Source organism: Triticum aestivum, chromosome 5A (genome assembly GCF_018294505.1).
Source record: "Triticum aestivum cultivar Chinese Spring chromosome 5A, IWGSC CS RefSeq v2.1, whole genome shotgun sequence".
Classification (NCBI taxonomy): Eukaryota; Viridiplantae; Streptophyta; class Magnoliopsida; order Poales; family Poaceae; genus Triticum; species Triticum aestivum.
This window is the reverse complement of record NC_057806.1, coordinates 478,473,312-478,495,315: the sequence shown is the minus strand read 5'-3', so window position 1 is coordinate 478,495,315 and position 22,004 is coordinate 478,473,312. Positions and strand designations below refer to the sequence as shown.

Genomic DNA, 22,004 nt, shown 5'->3' with positions numbered 1-22,004 from the left:
AAAATACTTCCATCACTCTTTCATCCAGAAAGAAGATTGACGGTAGATATGCACTCGTAGACTCATTTGCAGTAAAACAGGAGGTTGCAACCCAGTCAGGCCCCACCTGTCAGCCAGCGAACCAAATGGACACCGCTGGCCAGATTCAAATAATTTCCATGCCCTGGAAGTTTGCAGTGTGTACTCTGAGCATCAGGCGTTCCGACGGTCAGATACTACCACTGCTTTGGATCAGTTTAGCTCAGTGACGCGCTGCAACAGTTCAACTGTGCTTTGTAACCTTGCGCGCTTTGGCACGTCAGGCTAACGGTAGTGGCGTGGCCGATCAGTGATCAGGGGGGGGCAGTATGGGCATTACGCAGGAATTGGCCCGCGGTGGGCCCCGGTTTGAAAATGGCCCTCCCTCTACGGCTCCACCCACCTCTTTTCTATTTGCCCAAATGGCGAAAACGCCCCTGAGAAACCAGGAAATCGCCTGCGCGCGCGGCTATGAACTCTGGGCCGTATCCGTCCTTCCGATAAAAATCAAATCGGAGGCGAGGGAGGGACGAGGAGGAAAAGGAAAAGGCTGACGACGGGAAAAAAATTTGACGGAGGAGGGCGTGGGGGAGGGAACCTACCAGCCTGAGACGGCACCACCACCGCCGGCGGCTTCCTCGCGAGAGAGCACGGCACGGTGCAGAGGGCTGGGGCGCATGGCGGGCGGATCAGACGGCCCCGACGTGTCGGCCGGCGGCGAGATCTGGGGCACGCTGGAGGAGCTGCTGCTGGCGTTCGCCGTGTGCCGGCACGGCACGGCCAGCTGGGACTCGGTGGCCACGGAGGTGCAGGCGCGGTGCCCGCTCGCCGCCCGCCCCCGCCTCACGCCCGGCAGCTGCCGCCTCCGCTTCCACCAGCTCCACCGACGCTTCTCCGCCGGCGGCGGGGCGGAGGAGGAGGAGCAGGAGGAGGGGGAGGTCGGCCCTGAGGCCGAGGCCGAGGCCTCCGCCGCCGACGGGTGGCTGGACGAGCTCCGGCGCCTCCGCGTCGCCGAGCTCCGGCGCGAGGTCGAGCGATGCGATCTCTCCATCGGGTAAAACGATTATACTCCAGTAGTTTACCCGAACCGATAAAACCACCGTTTGAACTGAAGGGAAACCATTCACCGCGCGCCTCGTGGCCCGTCCGATGGCGGATCCTGCGGCCGCCATTTTTCCAGAGCACGATGTTTATTTATTTACTTGTTGGTTTTGTTTTTACTTGTGACAGGACGTTGCAGAGCAAGGTGGAGCTGATGAAGGAGGAGCGGGAGCGGAGCCTGTCGAGCGGCGAGGCGAAGCCGGAGGGGGTGACCGGCGACGAGAACGTGTCGAGCGAGGAGCCCGGGCGGTCGTGCCGGGAGTCCAACTCCACAGATCTGAAGCGCCCCGGCGCCGCCGCCAAGGCGGCGGAGGAGGCGGCCAAGGAGGAGCTGTCCGGGGAGTCCAAGGAGAGCGCGGTGAGCCTGCAGTGCCGGCGGCGGAAGGCGAGCGCCGACGAGGAGGCCGACGAGCCGCTGGCCGCCCTGCTCGACAGGGTCGCCGCCAGGTTCGGCCCCGTGTTCGACCAGCTACAGGAGAGCCAGGTAAAAACCTCCATCAGAGTTACCGCCCCCGCGCTGCCCGTCTTGTCCCTCCTCCTCACCGTCGGCCGGAGTAGGTCAAAACTCGTGTTTACCAGGGGTGAAAACGAGGGGAGAACGTAGACGTACACGGTGAAAACCAAAGAGCACGGAGCATGTCAGATGCTGGGTCCCACCCTCGCGCGCTTAATCTAGGTGTTCGTCCGTCTCATGATACGGATATGGTTAGGCTGGCGCGCACGCACGCACGCGGCATGATGGCCTGCGATTAGGAGCACTGACCGGCCGGCCCGATCTACGTGACCGGAGCACAGCCAGCGCGTCATCGCGGTGCACGCACGCACGCACGCACGCCTCGGCACCCATGTTTGTTGCTGTGGTAGGTGGGTGCGGCTGCTGCAGTGCTGCGTGTGGTCATGGACCATCGCCGGCCGAACGGGTTGGGTGATGATGCGGGAGAAATTCTTTGCCGTTCAAAGCCACCGAGTGTCATCTCTAGCCGAGCGATAACGTCTGTTCGTTCGAGCTCGTGTCTCTCGCGGAAGAGAAGGGAGAAAAGTTGCTGCTTTCTGCGGGCTGCAACTGGATGATGATCCATCCGGCGATTCGATTCCTTGTCGCACGGGCCAGTCGGGTGCCGCGTTGCGGTCACCACCACATGGGCGGCCGTCCGTGGCCCGTGGGTGCATGCCGCCTCAACAGCAGCCGATCGAGGACTCGAGATGCTGCGGAGATGTTTTTTTTTCTTCTACGCTTTCATTTGTGTTTTTTTAATAATTTTTGTTGTTTATTCACGTGCTGTGGGTCCGCTTTGGTTTTGCTGAGCTGCAGGAGAGCGAGTCGTACCGGGGCACGATCAGGCGGCACGTGGACCTGGAGGCCATGCGCCGGAAGCTGGACGGCGCGGCGGGCTACGCCAGCAGCGCCGAGCTCTACCGTGACCTGCTGCTGCTCTGCGCCAACGCCGCCGTCTACCTCCCGCGCCACGCGCCCGACCACGCCGCCGCCGCGCTCAACGCCCTCCGCCTCGTCTCCGCGCAGGTCTCCGCCTCGCTCCGCGAGGCCCCGGCCAAGCGGGAGCCGCCGAGCGGCGCTAATCCCCCACCGGCGCCGGCGGCGGGGCCGGACTCGCGGAGGGCCGAGGCCGACATCGTCGGGCCGCTGATCCAGAAGGCTGCCAAGCCGCTCATCTTCTGCCGCAAGAGGAGCTCCATCGCCAAGGCTGCCGCGGCGGCGGCCGTCGCGAGGAAGGAGGAGGCCGCGGAGAAGCGGGACATGGAGGAGGAGGCGGAGAGCGACGGCGAGAAGAAGGCCGCCCTGGCCGCGGCGGCCAAGGGCAAGGCGTGGGGCACTGGGACGAAGAAGACCCGGGGACCCGGCAAGAACTCCGCTCTGAGCCGCAAGAAGGCGGCGGCAGCTGCGGAGGAAGCGGCTGCGGCTGCGGCGGCGGCTGACAAGAAGGACAACGGGGACTCGGACGGGGCGGCCGCCGGTGGGCTGCCCAAGAAGCGGATCGCCGTGGACTTCCTGAAGCGGCTGAACCAGGGCAAGTCGTCGCCCCCGAAGAAGAGAGGGTCGCCGCTGACGAAGCGGAAGCGGTCGGCGCCGGCGCCGGAGGAGGAGGAGGAGCAGCCCAAGGCCAGGAGGGGGGCAGGCAGGAAGAACACCGGCCGCGGTGGCTCCAAGGCAGGAGCCAAGGCTAGCGCGACGAAGAAAAGCGTCGGGCGGCCACAGAAACGGGGCGCTGCTCCGGCGACGCCGCCGCCGGCAAAGAGGGCCAAGGTGAACAGGTCGGAGAGGTCCTCGTCGTCGTCGAGGCGAGGAGGAAGGAAGTAGTCGCAAGCTAGATGTAGCCGGTAGAGCTTACGTAGTAGTATTAGGAAGTGTGTGATAGCTTCAGCTGTGTGTAAATCATGTAGTGTGCTTGCACTGTTAGGACACTCACCACTGAACTGACGACATGTTGTAATCGGACTGACAGATCGAACGACGTCCCTCTCTCTCTCTCTTTCTCGCTCTCTCTCGCGTGCGTAGCGCAGAAGATGCGGGCGAAGTGACGGTGAGCGGCGAGCTGCATCCGGTAGCGGCGCCGGATTTGGAGCAAAGGATAGAGTGGAGGGTTCACGCGACGACCTCTGAAATAAGCAAATGCAACTTTTATTTTTCTAGTCTACTACTCCCTCCGTTCCAAATTACTCGTCGCAGAAATAGATGTATCTAAAACTAAAATACATCTAGATACATCCATACCTGTGACAAGTAATTCGAAACGGAAGGAGTAGTAGTAAAGAGTAAGGTCAAACGTCCAATGATCAAACAAAAATATACTCCGTATCATCTAAAAAACCAAAGAGTATGCTTGAAAGTTCTACAAAACCTCACACTCCGTCGTTCCGTCGTTCGTCCCCACTGATGTGAGGTGGTTCCGATGAGAAATGGCATACCCGGGATTCATCAAGCTCCTTATTTTTCAAGCACGAATACAAAGGGCGCGTCTGGCAGATAACAAGTTAACAACTCGCCTTTGCCACCGGCACGCAGGAATAGCTCACAGCAGCGACCTGATCCGGTCGCCCTCGGTCTGGACACGGTCCCGGGTGACCTCGGCGAGGCTCCGGCAGCCGCAGAGCGCCATGGCCAGCTCCAGCTCGCTGTTCAGCATCTCGATCACGTGCTTCGCCCCGGCCTCGCCCCGCGCCGCCAGCCCGTACAGCACCGGCCTCCCCACCTGAAACCACACGCACACAACACTTGAATAAAAAACCTTTTTGGGTTTTGCATGCACAATGCGTGCGGACGTAGGTACTCCCTCCGTTTCAAATTACTCGTCGTAGAAATGAATGTATCTAGAACTAAAATACATTTAGAAACATCTATATCTGTGACAAGTAATTCGAAACGGAGGGAGTACGTACCATGACTGCCCGGGCACCGAGCGCCAGCGCCTTGAGCACGTCGGTCCCCCGCCGGATTCCGCCGTCCACCAGCACCGGCACCGCCCCCGCCACCGCCTTCACTATCTGCACACAAGACGGCACCGTGATGTCCTGGACTCTGATCGAGAGATCACAATATACAACGGGGAGTTGGAGAGATTTGGGTACTGGGAAGAGGAGGCCTAGAATTTTTTCATTAGCCATAAAGTTTACCACATTTGAACTGGCATGCTTTTTTATGAGGGGGATTCGAACTGACATGTTGGCTCTGTTTGGATTCATGAGTTAGATTTAGTTTGAGCTAGTTTGGGCTCAAATAGCCCTAAAGTATCCAAACATGAGGGCTAGTTTGAGCTAGTTGCATTTAACCCGCCCATAAAAACTATCCCACCAAGGTGCTAATTGAAGTCAGTTCTTCTAGTGCATTTATTGTCAATCTAACCCTATCATTCAAACACCTCTTTGGCTAGAGTTAGTTCAGGGTTAATCATGAGCTACAAACTAACTCTAACCTCTAACTAAGTTAAAGTATCCAAACATGGCCAGTTATAACACCGCACCACGGGCCAAAACGGGTCGTCCACTCCCGCTCCAACATGGCCCATCTAAATAACGCACACTACGTCGAAGGCGTAACTTCAAGTTCACTTCTAAATAATTCCCTATAATAGGAGGCGGAGTTCCTTCAAGTTCATTTAGTGATGTTATTTGGAACAGGCCACTGAAGCATTGCTATGGTCTTCAGGGTCAGTTGCCACACCGTGATCAGAGATAATGTGGCTCAAGTGTCCAAGTTTAGGTTGATCAAACATGCACTTACTTCCATTGGCAAACAATTGGTGTTTCCCCAAAATCATGAACCTTGTTTGCAGATGTTCTAAGTGTTGTTCCATGTGTTTGTTGCACACTAATATATCATCCATAAAAAATTAAGACAAACTAATATGATCAAATAGGATTTCATTGGGCACTTTCATGTTAAAGGAGCATTGGCAAGCCCAAAAGGGCATCACCCTGAACTAGAACCGTCCATGTGTGTCTTAAAAGTTGTTTTATATTCATCCAGGGGAGCCATTCTTATTAGGTGATACCGAGGTCTTAGGTCCAGTTTAGAAAACCAACTACGGTCAAGCAATTCATCTAATAATACCAGAGAAAACTTATTTTTTAACCATGATCTTATTTATCTACTACAACTATAAAAGAATGAAAGGGCGGAGAACCAATTCATCATATCCATCCAATCTTGCGATCTGACGGTTTACATCATTCCAACATACTAAACATGTTTTATGCTTTAATTACCCACCATGCCATTAGCTTTTAACCTCTCTCTTTGACAAGGAAAAAAATGTTGGCTCCGGTTATCCTCTCCCCACGCACCTCGCACGATGCCTCGACAGTTTGCCGCCCGCCAGAGCCCCATGCCTCGACGACTTGACGCGCTGGCGGACCGGCGGACCTCCGCCTCCACGAGCTGGACGACCTCCACCCGACCACCTCTTTCCCGACACGTCGCCTGACTGGCGACCACCTTCTCTACGCACCGACAGACTTCCGCTTTGAGGCACCGTCGGACCTCCGCCCCCAACATGTTTCCCGCCCTAACTTGTTTCCCGACGCGACGGCGGACTGAAGGACCTCCGGCTCGACGCGTCGGCGGACCTTCGCCTCAACCTCTGCCTCCCCAACCAGCTGAACGAGTGTCGCTTTTGTTCTTTCTGGTATGGACCCCTTCCACTCTTCACATGTGTCTTCCGTTGTGTGCATCCGCGCTCTGCGTGGGTGTTCAGTTTGTGCGGGTTCTGTGCCTGGATCGCTGGCATGTGTGTGCTCCATTGGTGAATGACAAATTTCTGAATTTTTGTGATGAACAATGTTTACGTTAGTTTAGGCAGCTCACCGGCATCCATCATGGTGTGCCATTTAAGAATTAATCAAGATTACCTTTCAGGCTTGTTCCGTTACCTAGCAAGTGAGCTGATGATCAAGAAATCATGTTTAACTATCAATAAGTGATCTCATTTCTTTGTTCAGTGAAGTGATTATGTCGATCTTGTGAGGAAAAAAGATAGGCCAAGAAAGCCTGGGCCAAGAAGCCTGGGAGGTTGTCTACAGTCACTGGCCTGGTATGTGATCTGCTTGCATCTTTTCCTGATTACCTCACAACTGCAATTATCTACGTTTTATATCAACCATCGTTTTATCAATTTAATTCATGAGTTTGTTTTCTCGAATTTACATGTATGCGTTGATGACATGAAATCTGAACATATATTTGTTTGACAGTGAGTGCTCCTGAACATGTAAGTATAGCCGGGAGAGTCATGTATTCGCTCCATGCCATAGCTCACCAACCCCGAGCCGTTGCTGCTGTCGAAGACATCTTAATATTAAACAGTATGTATTATTTTCACAAGAGAGTTTCCTCACTACGTGGTGTTAATTTTGATCCATATGATTTCTCGCACAAAGAATGCATCTATATGACATGAGGTTAGTCTTCTTTAATTCCTTTCTGATATTAATTATTAAGCATCCTATCTCTTGGTCTTAAAGTTTTCAAGAAAATGATTTATTTTGTTTACTGCCATTGAAGAGATGTGGATAAAGATATCAAGTCGTAATTTCATTGTGCATCATGCTTTTTGTGGGGGTTTCACTGCTTTTCTTTTTTGCATGATTTCTCAACATGGTAGCATGGTCTATCATATTAAACCTCTTGTTTGTGTGCTAGATCTATTTCGCTATACAGCCCAACATGTGTTGGGTGCATGTAAGACTCCATATATAGGATGCACATCATAATGTTCCAGTCCATAGGTTCTATCCCCCTTTATCTTTCTCGATCTCGATTCAGTTGGTTGTATTTCTTGTTTGTAGATAATTCGAGATGATTTAAGTGACGTGACGACATGCATGTAATTTGAAGCTGGTTGCAATTAGTAATCCCTAAAAATGATAGATTGACTGAGGCTAGCGGAATGCTTGAAAAATCGTATATTTACATTTGTTCTCTCCAAGATCATGTAGCGGTGTGATTATTTTTTGCAGTTTCCCTAATTGCCATTTTCTCTTATTCTAGCTTATATTGTTGTGTTGAAAACACTGGAGGGATGTTACTGAAGGAAGATTCAACAATAGGTAGAGTTTTTGTACTTACCGGTTATATATATTGACATATGACCATAACTGAACAATGTTGAGTAATCTTCTAATAATATGAGATTTTTTCTGCTGAAAAACAGTTTTTTATGATACTTTGCAATTTCCATGTTTCGGTTGAGCTTCTTATGATCTATCAATAAGGCCTCTCAGGTTTTAAATTTGTGATTAGATCGTAGTGTATAAACCAAAATGAGTCTATGATAATGGAAATAAATTGACTACGCTTACAGTATGAATGAGTCTATAATAAGCCAAAATGATCTACGCAGTGGTTTCTATCAATATATTACTTTTAGCTACGTAAATTCCTCTGACAGCCAAAGGCCTGTCTATTAGTATCTTTTGTATCTGATGGGATCTTGTAACGAGAAAAAACTTTCGAAGCAAGAAACAGGGAACAAAAAGCTTGATAGTATTGTACTATTTTATCTAACTGAAAAGTTATGTGTACTCATCAATACGTGCATTTGCACGTACACGATTACTAGTGTTCCTATAATTTACACAAAACCTTCAAGAGCCATCTTTTTAATTGGCAATACGGGTGAAGCAAATGGACTAAGAGTGGGAGTAATGATGCTTGCAATAATGATCTAAGCTACATGTCGTTCTGTTTCATCCTTTTATAAAGGAGAATACATGTATGGTCTTGAATTCATAGGAAAGATACCAGGAAGTAGATGTATATCATCATCTAGAACATTCAATGGAGGCAATGTAGTTGGTTCCTGAAAATGTCAACACAATGCTATAGAAGAGGTTGAACCACCATATGTGTGGCTGCAGAATCTTTTTATTGTATGCTCCACCAAAATACTTGTTCCAGGAATAACACATGAATTTCAAAAGGAGATTCGTTGTTCACTCCATGTAGAATGATCAAAACACCATTATAAGGAAATTGCACCCATTTCCCCCTTTTGGTGGAAGGTCAGAGCCACCAACTGCTCCAGACAGTCTATGCCTAAGGTCATGTAATAGCCTCCTAAGCCCACCACCTTCATCGAGTAAGTGAGTGTGTGCTCTTGGACTCAGTAGCTTAGGTCCTGATTTCTGTATACAAGAGAGCACTACACCATTGTCTACTATCAAAGCTCGGTAGTGACTATGGTTCAACTACAAATCTGGGCAACAAAGCTGAATCCAAATAAACCATGTGAACTACCTGAGTCAAGAAGAATGGGTACCACTTGACTACTAATGAGAGCTTTAAGTGTGATGGTCTTTGAATGATCACCTCCTGACAGTGCATTTACTGAAGTTGAAGCTCATCCATTGATGCTTCTTGAGCAACCATAGCATCTAGCATTTCATCAGAAAGAAGCTCACATGTCTCAATGGCTTATAGCTAAGCAGGTTATCATTTTCCATAAACACGCCTTGGCCCTACTTTCATTTTTCTTCACAACTAAAACAAAGGCAATGTAAAACTGCATCTAATCCCCTTGGTGGATTTTGATAGTTAATAATCTTGTAGTAGGTATTAGTTCCTTGAGCCAATCCGTGTTTGCATATCTCTAACTCTACCTGTTACTTTCACTTGCATGTCTTTACTTTCTGCTGCTCCTACTCTCGTAAACTTGCATGTTTACGGTGCTTGATAGATTGCTAGAAAAGCCTAAAATTGCCTCTAAAGCGTGTCATTAGTTTCTGCTGCTCATACTCTAGTAAACTTGCATGTATGTACTTTCTGTTACTCATACTCTCGTAAACTCCACATTAGTTCGGGCCTCCAACAACATTCCTAAGAATTTACTAGTACGATCGCAAGGATATGAAGCGCGTCAGATCAACGCTGGCTCTGGTACCAACTTGTGATGTTCTGGACTCCAAGCGATCACGATCCAATGAGGTCTTGGAGAGAACTCGGGATCATGAAAGAGCAAGAAAGAAGGAAAAACAATAGAGGAGTAGAGGATCCAATAATGTTCATCCATTTGCTACCAGATTTGAACGATTGTATCACGGGCCTCAACAGCTCACCCACTCCCATCCCAACATGGCCCATATAAATAACGACACCACATTTCACATTGATACTGTAACTTTAGGTTGCATCTTCCTTTGTCTTCCTGTTGCGAGGCGCAATGCCTGTCAGCATTAGGGAAGCCTCACTGACAGAGGCACCGCCTTAAAATGTCTTTTTGGAAAGGAAAGTTTTATCGCCTCGCTCGCCCTTTGCATCGACTGATGCACACCCCTTTTAAGAATATATGACATAAAATCTACTCGATTGTCCCTGCTGATCAAAATGGAAGAAGGGAAAACCGATGAGCATGCTTCAGTATACCTCTTCGAGCACGGATATGGTGGCAGGCGCATAGTCAAGCTGCCGACCGCCGTGGTTGGACACGATCACACCGGCCACCCCAGCCTCCACTGCTTTCCTAGCTGTTTGTGCCCCACGGCGTTCAGTGTCACGGAGAAATAAATGATGATTAACAAGTTGCAACATTAACACAAATTTATTCTCTCAATTCCAGTCAAGATGCTTTACAGTGGTTACAGACTTACCATCTTCGGCCGTGACAATGCCCTTCAGTAGAATCGGCAGGCTGGTTATGGATTTCAGCCACTCCACTTCCTGCACAAAAGGATTATCGCAGACAGAATGTCAGAATTCATGTTCCAACTTCTAATATACTCCTGCAGGATTGGCTCCTTGTTTTTGGGCATCAGTGCAGCAGCCTACTACTGGAGCAGTTCAAGGTTCCTGTCTTCCTATATAGACATACCGGGTAGGTCTCCACGTGTATATCAGCATGTTCTATGGCTATGGATGATGCAGAGTTGCAGAATTGTCCTTGAAACTACTGTTGAATATAGTTATGTCTTATGAAGTACTGAAGCACATGATATAGGATCTACAACTGTAATTTGCATATGGGTCCAAAATTTTCAGTACCTTCCATGATAAAGATGGATCCAGCGTATCACGCGCATATTTCTCAATCTGCGAGCCGCCTGTCTGGAAATGCGAAATATGAGTTTGTACTTGCATGAACATTTTGTCCAGAACGAACAAATTATTTTCTAGTAAATCTACTCACGGTATTAAGATCATCTATTGAAATTAAACCTTCGAGGTTTGGCTTCGGAGAAGCAACCATCCTGCATGACCAATCGGATCAGCAAATTGAACATAAGAAGTCTGAACCGTAGCGATTGTTTAAGATCTTGAAATGCCATATAAATATCTTTTAGGTTTAATTTCTGGCATTGAGACATCTGTGTGCTTATCAAAATTTAACCTTACTGAATCGATTATGTCATATTATTAAGATGGTAGTAAGAGAACCACCAGATTCACTTTAAGAGAGAAATTGCCATATTGTTATTTTGGTGGGTTCAAACTATAACAATGCAGATTTACCAGCCATATATTTGAGCTATTAACTATATGCCAGCATTAAAGTTCTAGAACAAAAATATAATTTTATCTCCAAATTCTTCTAGTATATGTAGAAAAAAAATGTTGTACAAAGAACTTTTAAAATAGAATTGTACTTATTTCTAATATCAGCTTCACGTCGACCGAACACAGGAGTGTCAACTGTCAAAACAATTGCCTTGAATCCATTACTCTCGGCCCGCCGTACCAATGTTGATGAAACATCTCTCTTCTTAAACACCTATGATGTTGTAAAAAATAAAATTAGAATGACATTATCATGAAAAGAATTATTTCTGGAGCTTGAGGCCTAGATGTCATACAAATAGCTGATAAAAACGAATCGCATTACAACTGGAAGCAACCTCCTCGATTCTGCAATTGGATGAGAAGGATAGCACCTGTACTTGAAAAATACAAACATGTATAGAAATCCACAGAAGAAATAAAAGTCGAGCGAAAGATCCTGTTATCAGATGTCACCAACCATTAGGCTATTACATGATGCTGCAGCTTTTGCTGTAGCCACCTCCCCTGAAATAAGCATTGAGATGTAGGGATATCACCAGGGCTTAGATGCCACATTTTAACATTCTGAAATAACTTTAGAATTTTGGGACCTTCTGGGGTTGCTACTTTGTGTGACCCCGTTGGTGCAACAATTATGGGAGAGGGCATGTTATATCCCAACAAGCTTGTCGACATGTCTATGTTGCTGACATCTACAAGAACCCGAGGTCGTAACCTGCAGAATACACACCAAGAAAGTCTTCAAGTCTAAACTCTTCAGGTCAATGAAGATTTTACCTATAAGATTCAAGTCTATAGGAAAGTACAAAATTCTTCCATATGCTGCGATATTGTCCCTCAATGTGTGTTCATCCTCCGCTCCTCCGTTGATGTAATCATAGTGCATCTTTGACAGTGCTTTTTTGGCCAGTTCTTGATACTCACGAATGTTGACTGGTAGATTATTCTCCATTTCTGCTGGTACATATAATGGTTATAGGTCATCCAGCTGATGCAAATATCTATTTAACCATACATCGGTCCGGAATATAGTTTTAACACATGACCAACTAGCTGCTAGAACCCCATCATTACATCTTTTAAACATATACAGAGCTTCAACTTCAATTGATGTCCCTATATTCCCCCTTGCAAAGAAAATCTCTCTTTATACTTCAGAAAGAGCTATAAAATACAGTAATAGCTTCCTTTTGGAGCTGCCCTTTTTTTAGGCAATTTGTTTTTCTTTCGAACATGAGGCGAAATGCGTGTCGTTTCCCATTAGAAGTACACACACAAAGATGGAGAAAACATTTACAAGGGTAAACCGACAAAGCCAGAAAGAACCAAAAATACCAAAAAAAAAAGCCTAAAAGCTACTAAGAAAGAAGTAGCCAAAACCACATTGCTACCACTGTCTATTGTTGGACCGCAGGCCACGCGTGCAGATTATGCCATGAAGCCTATTGCATTTGAGGGAGGTCAAAAGGCTGTAGCTAGAGGGGGTCGCTTCTTGTTGCACGCATTAGGGAGTTCATAGCTTGTGTCGTAGTTCTGGTCGTTTTGGGTCCCTGTCGACACTCAGAAACCGCAAAACACATCTAAAAGTTCACTGCCAGAAATACAAAATTACAAAGCTATATTCAGATCAACGAGACCGGTGCTAGCAATGGCTGCAAACAATTTGTACTATTCCCCACTTCTATTATTAAATGAAAGGCCGTCCCATCAGCCTGGTCACCCACAGAAATCAAGACGCAAAGAGAGCCGGAGAAATACAGCAGATCGAGAGCGGAACGGCCGTACGAGACAGCCAACTGAAGCAGGGCGTGGAGCAGCAAGCAAGCAACATACCGAGGGAATAGGGCAGCAGTGGAGATATCCGGAGGATGAAATGACCAAGGATTGCTAGCTGCTGGCTGGGAACGGATAAGATGACCAAGATGTTACGATCCTTGCCGCTGGCGCCACGCACAGAGGATTCAGATCAAACTTTGGATGTAAAAGGGGTACAAAATCAACAGGGAACTCGAGGAGGAAGAGCAGAGGAGAAGGGGAAAGTAGCTATCCTACAGTCAGTTCATCGTCGATGCCTTTTCTCAGGTTGGCCGATCCCCTTTTGTCGGCCTGCAAACCAGCCACATATCCACGGCCCACCTCATCTTCCAGTCCATGACAGAAGAATAAAGACAAGGCGGGACATGCCAATTTCAAACAGTACTGAACACGTCGATGCCGGATTTCAGCGAGGCGTTTCTGCGCGTATGACTGGCAGTCTAGCATCAGGGAATCGCTGCCTTCTATTGCAAAACAAAAATTTAATAATGGGTTATGCTATTCAGCGGCGGCTCGGTCAACTATGAAAAGAAATAAAATGAAGCTAAGCCCATTTTGCTCTTTTGCAAGTCATGATTTTTTTTCATATAACCGAGGTAATTGCATGGAGGTGCCACAATTGGGGCAGTGCGTGCGGATTGGTATCATTTTATGTAATCTTTACACGTTAGTACCAAGAATAGGGCGTGCGGCGACAGGACGATCTAAACGCCGTATGAATAGGTATTGACACTGAAACTGACCAATGGGGCCCTCCCGTCAGGTGCCACGATGGCCAATCCGCGCGTGCCCGTGTGTTGACTCGGACGAGTCCGCCTCGGTCGCTCTTAACCTGGCTCGTTCGAACCAGTTCGGTCAGTCGCCCCCTACCTCTCCCCTCGAACCCTACCTCTCCTGCTCGGCTGCTCTGCGCTAATGGCGTCGGCGACTCCGGTAGGTGGCGCGAGCGGCGAGGGCAGCAACATCGGTGGAGACCTTCCCAGCTTAGGTAGCGCCGCGACAGGAGGAATCGACAACGGTGGCGGCTACTCCAGCGACGCTGATGATTTTTTGGAGTCGGCGTTGTCCATGGAGCATCGGGTGCGGATGGCACAGATTTGGGTGGTGAACCCTAGCACTAGCCATCATTGGACGCATGGATCGGAAGTGTGATGTAAGTTATCCTTTCCTCCTTCTCTGCTAACTGAAAATGGGGATTGGGGTTAGGTTTACTTTTTTCCTTTTTCTGTTAACTCCAAATGGGGATTAGGGTTAGGCATCATTGTTCTTCCTTGCGTGTCAACTCAAATTGTGGATTAGGCCTAACTGTTCATTCAAATTGTGGATTAGGGTTAACTGTTCATTCTTTTGTGTTCTGTTAAGATAGATTGTGGATTAGGCCTACTAATTACTTGAAACTGTCTTTGATTTGTAGTTTGTATGATGACATTTGGGAGGTTAGGATCCATTTTGATGCTCGGGAAAAATTATCTTCGATATATAGGATTACATGACCATTTAGAGTACAAGGCAGTGTAGAATAAATCATATGCTATCCTACTTTCCTAAATAACCATGATACTCAACACTCTCTGACTTGTGCTCCTCGTCCTCTCGTCTCTGCAACAACCAACTAATGAACAAGTGTGGTGTAGGCATCATAATTGCGTGCATAAGTTTCTTGCGGTTTCCAGTCATAAGAATTGGCCCACCTACTTTGCTTCATGTAAGTGCGCGTCTCGATGGATTCAACCGTTCAACTCAAACTCTGACATTCTTGCGCCAGATTTGTACTATGTTGCTTGAGCACGCCGCTCATGTTGTGAAGCGCTCACAAAATCATTATTTTTGAGAATATGTAAAGTACATACTATATAGAAGTTATGAATTACAAAAGAACATATCCGCACTATAAACATTGTTACAGGTACACACCACACCGAAAATAAGAAGACTACTCTCACAAAAGAGCTAAGACACCCTGCACCCGCACCCTTCCAATTACGCAATTCGTTTAATGTTTTGCACCACAAACGCAATGATTGAACGTTGCGCCAGATTATGAAACACCCTAGGGTTGCGCTGCTTTCAAAGACTACACGCGATTAAGTTGACCACCGAGTCAAAACCTCTCATGTACGTTGTTGTGCTCACAAAATCATTATTTTCGAGAATATGTAAAGTACATACCATATACAAGTTATGAATTACAAGAGAACTTATCCGCACTGTAAACATTGTTACAGGTACACACCACACCGAAAATAAGAAGACTACTCTCACAAAAGAGCTAAGACACCCTGCACCCACACCCTTTCAATTAAGCAATTCGTTTAATATTTTGCACCACAAACGCAATGATTGAACGTTGCGCCAGATTATGAAACACCCTAGGGTTGCGCTCCTTTCAAAGACTACACGCAATTAAGTTGACCACCGAGTCAAAACCTCTCCTGTACATTGTTGTGCTCACAGAATTCCATTGCTTGTTTGCATGGCAGTGACAAGCCACGTGAGAAATTCCTCAATAGAGAAAGAGAAATAAATTTTATAGCTGTAAATATAAATTTAGTCACGAGTTTAGCCGTTTGGAAGAACGACAGCTTGTTTAATTGAACGATGTATCCGTGATGAACATAATTTTTTTTTAAAAAGTAATATGCGGTGAGCGTGGATCGAACACGCGACCTTCAGATCTTCAGTCTGACGCTCTCCCAACTGAGCTATCCCCGCTTACATGTTCTGTAGCACATATAATCTTTACAAGTACTGTTAAATTGTCCAGATTTGAACTATGTTTTTTTTGCGAGGGATACACGTAAACGAGCTGTCAAGTGGCCTGTTGGCGTGTTTTGTTATCGGGCAAGTGCTCGCCGCGTTACACCAGTTTCAAAAGAAAAGATAGGGAGAACATTTCTTTTCAGAGTTATCGTCCCGGTAAGAAATACAGAGAATGTTTTTCTCAAGGACCTTCAGTTTACTGATTACTAATTATTCCAAAATACAGAACTGTTATGGGGAAAAATACATTATTTTGTACTAACTCCGGTCCTTTTTACTCTGCATATTAGGTTTATTGAAGTCAATCTCATCCAACTTTGACCAAGTTTATATAAAAAATTATTCACATTTACATAACAACACCAATATCATTAGATTCATCTCGGAATATATTTTCATATTATATTTATTAGATATTATAGATGCTAATAATTTCTAATATAAATTTGGTCAAACTTAGCTAAGTTTGACTTTCGGCAAATCCAATGTGCAGAGTAAAAAGGACCGGAGGGAGTACACTACAGTACAGCCAGTATGCCCACTGCAAAACTCAGTGCGCATAGGAGAGGCAAAGAAAAACGGAGATTTCGGCCAAGGTTAATCAGCTGTCGGCACCGAACACAAAGAATCTTCAGCTGATTTATGTTAACAACAATTTCTAGAAAATTAGTCACTTGTAGTCCATCAGAGAGGAAAGGCGCCATTAAAGCTTTTTCGTTCCATCTGGATTCATCCTTGCCAGGTCCGAATTTTGAGCAGGCAAATAAACTCATCTCATGGAGCAGCAACTGCCAAATCCACCTTCTTTTGGTAGTCCAGTTTTCCATCACATGGCTTCTTTGTCCAGTGATGATCCAGGAAGGTGGCAATCTTCCAACATACTTCTCATATCAACTAACAGGCAATGCCGTTCCTACCCGTGTGATCACCACCAGAACCCATTCGGGCTTCCATGGCCTTATCCTCTGTTATATGAAGACTGGTTAGTGAAATAGGTAAAGTAGTAATGTAACTGATTTGTGTATCATCCATGGAAATATAAATTCCTGATTGCTGCGAGTAATCATTAGTTAATGCATGGAAATTGTCCAGAATACCTCTAAAGAAATACAGATAATGTAATTTGTCCATTAATGATATTATTACTTTTACAGTGCTTTTTCAAGGTAGCATTGGCAAATAACTTACCACTTTCGCTATCTGATGCATCATCAAGACTGGCAATTGCATCAAGTAATGACTGCTCCTGGTCCTGCAAGGACAATTACTTCGCCTTACGGTTCTCAAATAATAGACTTAAGGAATTACAAGCAAGCCTTTCCCCATCATACACTGCTTTCGACAGGGAACGACCTCAAGATAGACAAGTCAACTCACTGTTAGCAGTTTCTTTGCCTTTTCAATTTCATGCATACTTGGATTTGACAATACCCTCTCGACCTGCATCGAGAAAATAAAGTTGTGAGCAACAAACAGTATCTGACTACCCTGTGATGTCCGATCCTTCAATATAAATTTACCTCAATCACGACACTCTGAGTGTTAGGCACGTCAATTTCACCAATATTCCTGTTGATGCCATTTTGAGGTGGACCATATTTATTTGGATGCTCATTCTGAGATAGTCTCCCTCTACCATTGTTGCTTTGGTTCCTGTTCAACAATGGACCAGAAGGGCCCCAACCATCTCGATTTGAGATGCCTTGATCATCACGTTCCCATCTTATATCTTCAGGTCTCATCTGTGAAAGAATTGTTCACCTCCTATTGGTTAATTATATAGTTAAAAGGTGGCGATCATACATTCTGAGCAAATAAGCAAGTAAAAAATTATTCCATGCCAGAGTGGACAACTGATTAAACAAATCTCCATAGCCCGGTGAAAAAACAAAGCATAAGTCTCCATGTAGACTAAACTAATGGTCAACTAGATTAACTCTAGAGTGCCGAATATCGGCCCCTATGGATACTAAAGGTATTCATATTGGGAAATTTTAAGCCATGATACCACTCTCGACGTAATTGTGAAAACAAATCAGCAGCAACTGCAAACCATTTCCCCACTAATTTATATTCCCTCAGTTCGGAAATAAGTGCGATGTTTTAGTTCAAAGTTTGAAACACTTATTTCCGAACGGAGGGAGTATATGGTATTGGGCACATGAGCAATCAGCCTCTGCTTCACTACTGGAGTAAGTCAGCACATTATGGCACGTGTAGCATATAAAAAAGGGTGGATAATTCATAGCAAAGGGTTGAAAACATGAAAAAAAAAATGGATCAAATTCTTAAAGAAAATACATAATTAGTGTACAAATCAGGAGCAAGGAGTAAGAGAAGAAAGATAAAGAACAATAGCATCAAAGGCTTGAACGATGCTTACATCACAAAGCCTGACAGACTCCCATGACTCAGTTGTTTTGCCCATGTCATAGACAAGAGCATGTTCGCCCTGAAAAGGATCAGGAGAGTAGGTAAAATTACTTAATACAGATGCATATCTGCATCAAGGAGAAAAATAGGTAAAGTTGGAACAAACCGTAGCAGGATTGTAACGGGTTATAGTGGCCTCATAGAAGTTGTTATCATCTGGCCATCTTGTAAAAACTTTCCGGCTAATCAATGAGGTCGGATCCATGGATGGTAATGCCAGTGGCGTAGTCTGTACATGCATCAACAGATTGCCATAAAATTGACCCGAATTCAGAAGAACATGGCGTACAGCATTCCAAACATACCGACTTTGCTCTTTTCCCCCTTGATGCTGAAGATGGTCCCCACTTTGACGAAGAGGGGACAGAATGTGAAGACATAACAGGGGACTGGAGGCCTGAAGAATGCGAAGGCATTAAATGAGATGGTCGTTGCCTTTTAGCAGTTGGCCCAGGTTCTCCATCGTGAAGAACTCTGCTGCCACGATGCAGCCCACTCGGGGTCCCACCTCCCTGTCTCAGCTCCCTATTGAAAAATTAAGATAAGTAAATGATTAGGTAAATATGACGATTAAGTATAACATGTTACGGAAAAATGGGTCCTGTATGCAAAGACCTCATTCCACGGATGGCCCCATCTTCATTAACCTTGTTTAATAGCTCCCTGTGTTCCTCATCAGAAACTCTCAGTTCCTTCCTGAGTTCAGAAATCAGACTTTCTTTTTCCTGCACAAAAGCATGAGTATTAATTAATTTTCAGCTGAAATCAGCAACAGGACAACCAGTGGTTACTGAAAATGTAGCCATTAATTTCAGTGTGCAGATAATCACCCAAGACAATGCATCAGATTGAACTTTGAATGCCCTAAGAACACCAGTGTACGCCTCTTGCTCAACCAGATGTACTTGGCTCTCCAAATCATTGTGTGGCCTTGCATAAGGAAACGGTCCAGCTGATGCTCTCCCATTCCCACTGAAAGATCGTCCTCTTAGTCCTCTATTTTGTGACGAGGGGAGATCATCGTCCGTCCCTGCAAGCAAGGCGAGGAATCAGTACTGCAGCATATTCAAATGCACAATTTGGCTGCAAGCCTGCAAGTACTCATAACACAAAAGCACCTCATAAAAGGTCATAAAAAATGATGTTTATAATTTGTGGAGTGCAGGGTCAACCGAATGACAAGCCAATCATGAAGAATTCACAATTTGGCAAGAGGTTCGAGAAGCTCACAATTGCTCAGGGATGACTGGATTTCTATTTATCAACTAATCAATCTGCAGTACCAAGGGCTAGGCAAAAGGCACTACTTCTCCAGGGCCATGCAAATGTACACATTGTTCTATAAATTTAACAAATTTCAGTTATCTATCGGCTCAGCTTTGCTAGAAAGCAAGAGGCACAATATATACTTGGTGCATATTCCAATTATTTGGCAATAAACGTATGCCAATCTCCTCCAGATATTTTCCTCCAGGAATCTAACAAGCCATGCAAAAGAATGGATTTTTTCTGCCCGGCCAAGTTTACGGGGTCAAAGTCAAAACAACATGTTGATTCAGGGCAAGGGATCAATAATCAAATGCACAATTTGACTGCAAGTCATCATAACGCAAAAGCACCTCAGAGGTCATAAAAGATGCTGTTAACAATTTGTGCAATACAGGGTCAGGCGACTGCCACGGCAACTATGACGAATTCACAATTGGGCAAGAGGTTCGAGAAGCTCACAACAGCGCAGGGAAGAATAGATTTTTAGTTATCAACTAATCTGAGTCTGTAGTACCAAGGGTTTGGTAAAAGGAACTACTTTATGCTCCTGTCTCTTCAGGGCCGTGCAAATGTACACGTTGTTCGATAAATTCAACAGATTTTCAGTTATCTATGGGCTCAGCTTTGCTAGAAAGCAAGAGTAAAAATTTATACTTTGTGTCTATTCACGTAATTAGGTACTATTTCGTATAACTTATGCCAGTTTCCTCCAGGAATCCAACAAGCTGCGCGAAATAATTGGGCTTTTCCGCCCGGCCAAGCTCACCCGGCCAAAAAAGCACGTAGATTCGAGGCGACTCACCGCTGCTATCATAGGGGCGGTACCCCATGGGATTCATGGACCCGGCTGGCGCGCCGAGACGGAGGAACCCTAGGAATCAGCCGAGTTCCTCCCCCAGATCCGGACGGCGCGGCGGGACCGAGCGCCAACGGATCCGAGGGTATACGGAGCAGCCCGGGGCCGGGCGGAGGCGTGCCTGGGGGCGCCGGAGGCAGATTCGGGGAGGTTTTGCGGCGTGGAATCGGATGAGGATTTGGGGCGGGCGACGGGGGGCGGGGCGGCAGGTAGGGTTCAAGGGGATCGGGAAATTTAGGAAGTAGACTTTTCCGATTTGCCCCCTGGAAAAAGGTCGGTTTCCCTCCGCGCGAAGAGTTTTGCACCGGGGCTGGTAATTTTGGGGGGGCTTTATGCTAATGGCGCGTCTTACGTGGCGTTCTGGTGGCCGTGTGTTTTTCCGTCGGACCGCACGTGGGGGGCGCGGTCGTACTGCCGTACACGAGTCCTGTTTGTGCACGCACTGGCGCAGCCGGACTCCGGCGCGGCGACACGAGACTTCCGGTTCCCATGAGCGGCGGCGCTCTGTTTCTGCTCGCGGTGGTGCAGCCGGACTCCGGCCGGCAACCGGCGAGGCGCGCAGTACTGCCGTGGCTAAACCTGGGCATTCCTCAGGCCAGGTTCGGGCCGGGCTCAACCCCGACGGGCAAAGTCTACGCTCGAGCCTGGCCCGGCCCGAGCGAAAAAACGGAAAAGTAGGCCCGAGCCTAAAAAGAGCAGTTTTTGATGCCTCGGTCGGTTAGTGGATAGGTAGGGTTTTAGAGTATCTTCCGTCGTTGAGCCTTTCAAGAGGCATTTTTTTGCCTCCTCGGAGGCTGCCGGCGAGAACTTTGGCCTGGGGTGGGAATTTTTTCACTCGTTGCACCTCCTGCACATGGACAGCGCCACCACCTGTTGTCGGTGTTCTGAGAACGGGGTTACCCAGACTTGCCTGCCTGTGGCCCAAGGCGTGGCTCCACCAGCGGCCTGGTACGGCCCATCTTCATCAACCAAAACTCAAGACCCTTGTGAGGCGCCAAGCCTCGCGAGGCGGACGACACAAGACTCGCGAGGAGCGGAGAGATCAAGGCGAGGGGCACCTCGCGAGGTTTCCGTGACGTGAGCCATGACGACCAAGGTCAGGCGGGCGCCAGCGGGCGCAGAGTGCCAGTTTCCTCTTTGGTGCTAAAGAGACAGGCGCAGGCGAGGAGTCCCGAGGCGTCAGATAAATGTTTCCATATCGATGCAACGAGACCAAGACCAGCAGGACGGCAAGACAGAGGTCACCATGGAGCCCACGCCGGCGTCACCACCAGAGCCTTTGGCAGGCGAAGACCACCTTTTGTCAGGATAACTTGTACTCGTTGTCCCCCTTCGAATTGGCCGTTGTGGGATCCCTTCCCGCCTAATATTTGAGGAGAGGACCCGGGCCTCTATAAATAGGGCTAGCCACCACCGAAGGAGAGATCTCTCCGGGGATGGATCATTCAGATCATCCCGAACCACACAAGCTCATCGAGCTCAAGAACACCTCTCTTCAGGAGGTTGTTCTTCCCTTGTACTTGTCCATCCCCAGGCTACAAGGCAATCCACCACATCACACTGGAGTAGGGTATTACACCGCAACGGTGGTCCGAACCAGTATAAACTCTTGTGTCCCTTGTTCCTTGGGTTCGGCGAGCTAGACTTTGAGATCATTGCGAGAGCGTGAGCTAGGGGTAGAGAGATCTTCGTGCGCACACCAGTGTTTGAACCTCGAGGGTTTGCCGGAACCCTAATTCGACATTT

General features: G+C 47.2%; 3 protein-coding genes and 1 non-coding gene across 6 annotated transcripts; 1 reads left to right on the top strand and 3 right to left on the bottom strand.

The window, feature by feature from the left end:
* The first annotated feature begins 520 nt into the window (after positions 1-520).
* On the top strand, positions 521-3,580 carry LOC123104177 (nuclease SbcCD subunit C). Its single transcript, XM_044525941.1, has 3 exons — positions 521-1,072; positions 1,249-1,603; positions 2,432-3,580. Exons 1-3 carry the CDS (start codon positions 696-698, stop codon positions 3,434-3,436), a joined length of 1,737 nt encoding a protein of 578 aa, XP_044381876.1. The 5' UTR covers positions 521-695; the 3' UTR covers positions 3,437-3,580.
* Positions 3,581-3,909: 329 nt separating this feature from the next.
* On the bottom strand, positions 3,910-13,262 carry LOC123104178 (peroxisomal (S)-2-hydroxy-acid oxidase GLO4). 3 transcript variants are annotated; one of them, XM_044525942.1, is made up of 12 exons: positions 12,959-13,262; positions 11,932-12,079; positions 11,716-11,840; positions 11,583-11,629; positions 11,419-11,496; positions 11,212-11,336; positions 10,755-10,815; positions 10,610-10,672; positions 10,219-10,288; positions 9,995-10,095; positions 4,516-4,620; positions 3,910-4,328 (listed from the first exon to the last, which is right to left on the bottom strand). In XM_044525942.1, exons 2-12 carry the CDS (start codon positions 12,075-12,077, stop codon positions 4,149-4,151), a joined length of 1,101 nt encoding a protein of 366 aa, XP_044381877.1. In that variant the 5' UTR covers positions 12,078-12,079; positions 12,959-13,262; the 3' UTR covers positions 3,910-4,148. The 3 variants fall into 3 exon arrangements, with proteins under 3 accessions (XP_044381877.1, XP_044381880.1, XP_044381878.1); XM_044525945.1 differs by lacking the exons at positions 3,910-4,328; positions 4,516-4,620 and adding an exon at positions 8,240-9,006; XM_044525943.1 differs by lacking the exons at positions 3,910-4,328; positions 4,516-4,620 and adding an exon at positions 9,082-9,904.
* A 2,317-nt stretch (positions 13,263-15,579) lies between these two features.
* Positions 15,580-15,652, bottom strand: TRNAF-GAA (transfer RNA phenylalanine (anticodon GAA)). Its single transcript has one exon. It is a non-coding gene; the product is annotated as a tRNA-Phe (tRNA).
* A 536-nt stretch (positions 15,653-16,188) lies between these two features.
* Positions 16,189-20,507, bottom strand: LOC123104175 (protein EMSY-LIKE 3). The gene is made up of 10 exons (XM_044525940.1): positions 20,205-20,507; positions 18,964-19,163; positions 18,749-18,858; positions 18,439-18,658; positions 18,240-18,362; positions 18,084-18,152; positions 17,221-17,442; positions 17,078-17,140; positions 16,889-16,952; positions 16,189-16,665 (listed from the first exon to the last, which is right to left on the bottom strand). Exons 1-10 carry the CDS (start codon positions 20,239-20,241, stop codon positions 16,595-16,597), a joined length of 1,179 nt encoding a protein of 392 aa, XP_044381875.1. The 5' UTR covers positions 20,242-20,507; the 3' UTR covers positions 16,189-16,594.
* Between the last annotated feature and the right edge of the window lie 1,497 nt (positions 20,508-22,004).

What these genes read in the sequence shown, in the direction of transcription:
- LOC123104177 (XM_044525941.1), top strand. Translation starts at nt 696, where the DNA reads ATGGCGGGCGGATCAGACGGCCCCGACGTGTCGGCCGGCGGCGAGATC. An exon ending in CGATGCGATCTCTCCATCGG is followed by an intron (nt 1,073 to 1,248) that starts GTAAAACGATTA and finishes TACTTGTGACAG; the next exon opens with GACGTTGCAGAGCAAGGTGG. An exon ending in ACCAGCTACAGGAGAGCCAG is followed by an intron (nt 1,604 to 2,431) that starts GTAAAAACCTCC and finishes GCTGAGCTGCAG; the next exon opens with GAGAGCGAGTCGTACCGGGG.
- LOC123104178 (XM_044525942.1), bottom strand. Translation starts at nt 12,077, where the DNA reads ATGGAGAATAATCTACCAGTCAACATTCGTGAGTATCAAGAACTGGCC. An exon ending in ATCCATCTTTATCATGGAAG is followed by an intron (nt 10,289 to 10,609) that starts GTACTGAAAATT and finishes CCTTTTGTGCAG; the next exon opens with GAAGTGGAGTGGCTGAAATC. An exon ending in CCATATCCGTGCTCGAAGAG is followed by an intron (nt 4,621 to 9,994) that starts GTATACTGAAGC and finishes TCTTGTGTGCAG; the next exon opens with ATAGTGAAGGCGGTGGCGGG.
- LOC123104175 (XM_044525940.1), bottom strand. Translation starts at nt 20,241, where the DNA reads ATGAATCCCATGGGGTACCGCCCCTATGATAGCAGCG. An exon ending in CCGCCCCTATGATAGCAGCG is followed by an intron (nt 19,164 to 20,204) that starts GTGAGTCGCCTC and finishes CCTTGCTTGCAG; the next exon opens with GGACGGACGATGATCTCCCC. An exon ending in GGGGGAAAAGAGCAAAGTCG is followed by an intron (nt 18,363 to 18,438) that starts GTATGTTTGGAA and finishes ATGCATGTACAG; the next exon opens with ACTACGCCACTGGCATTACC.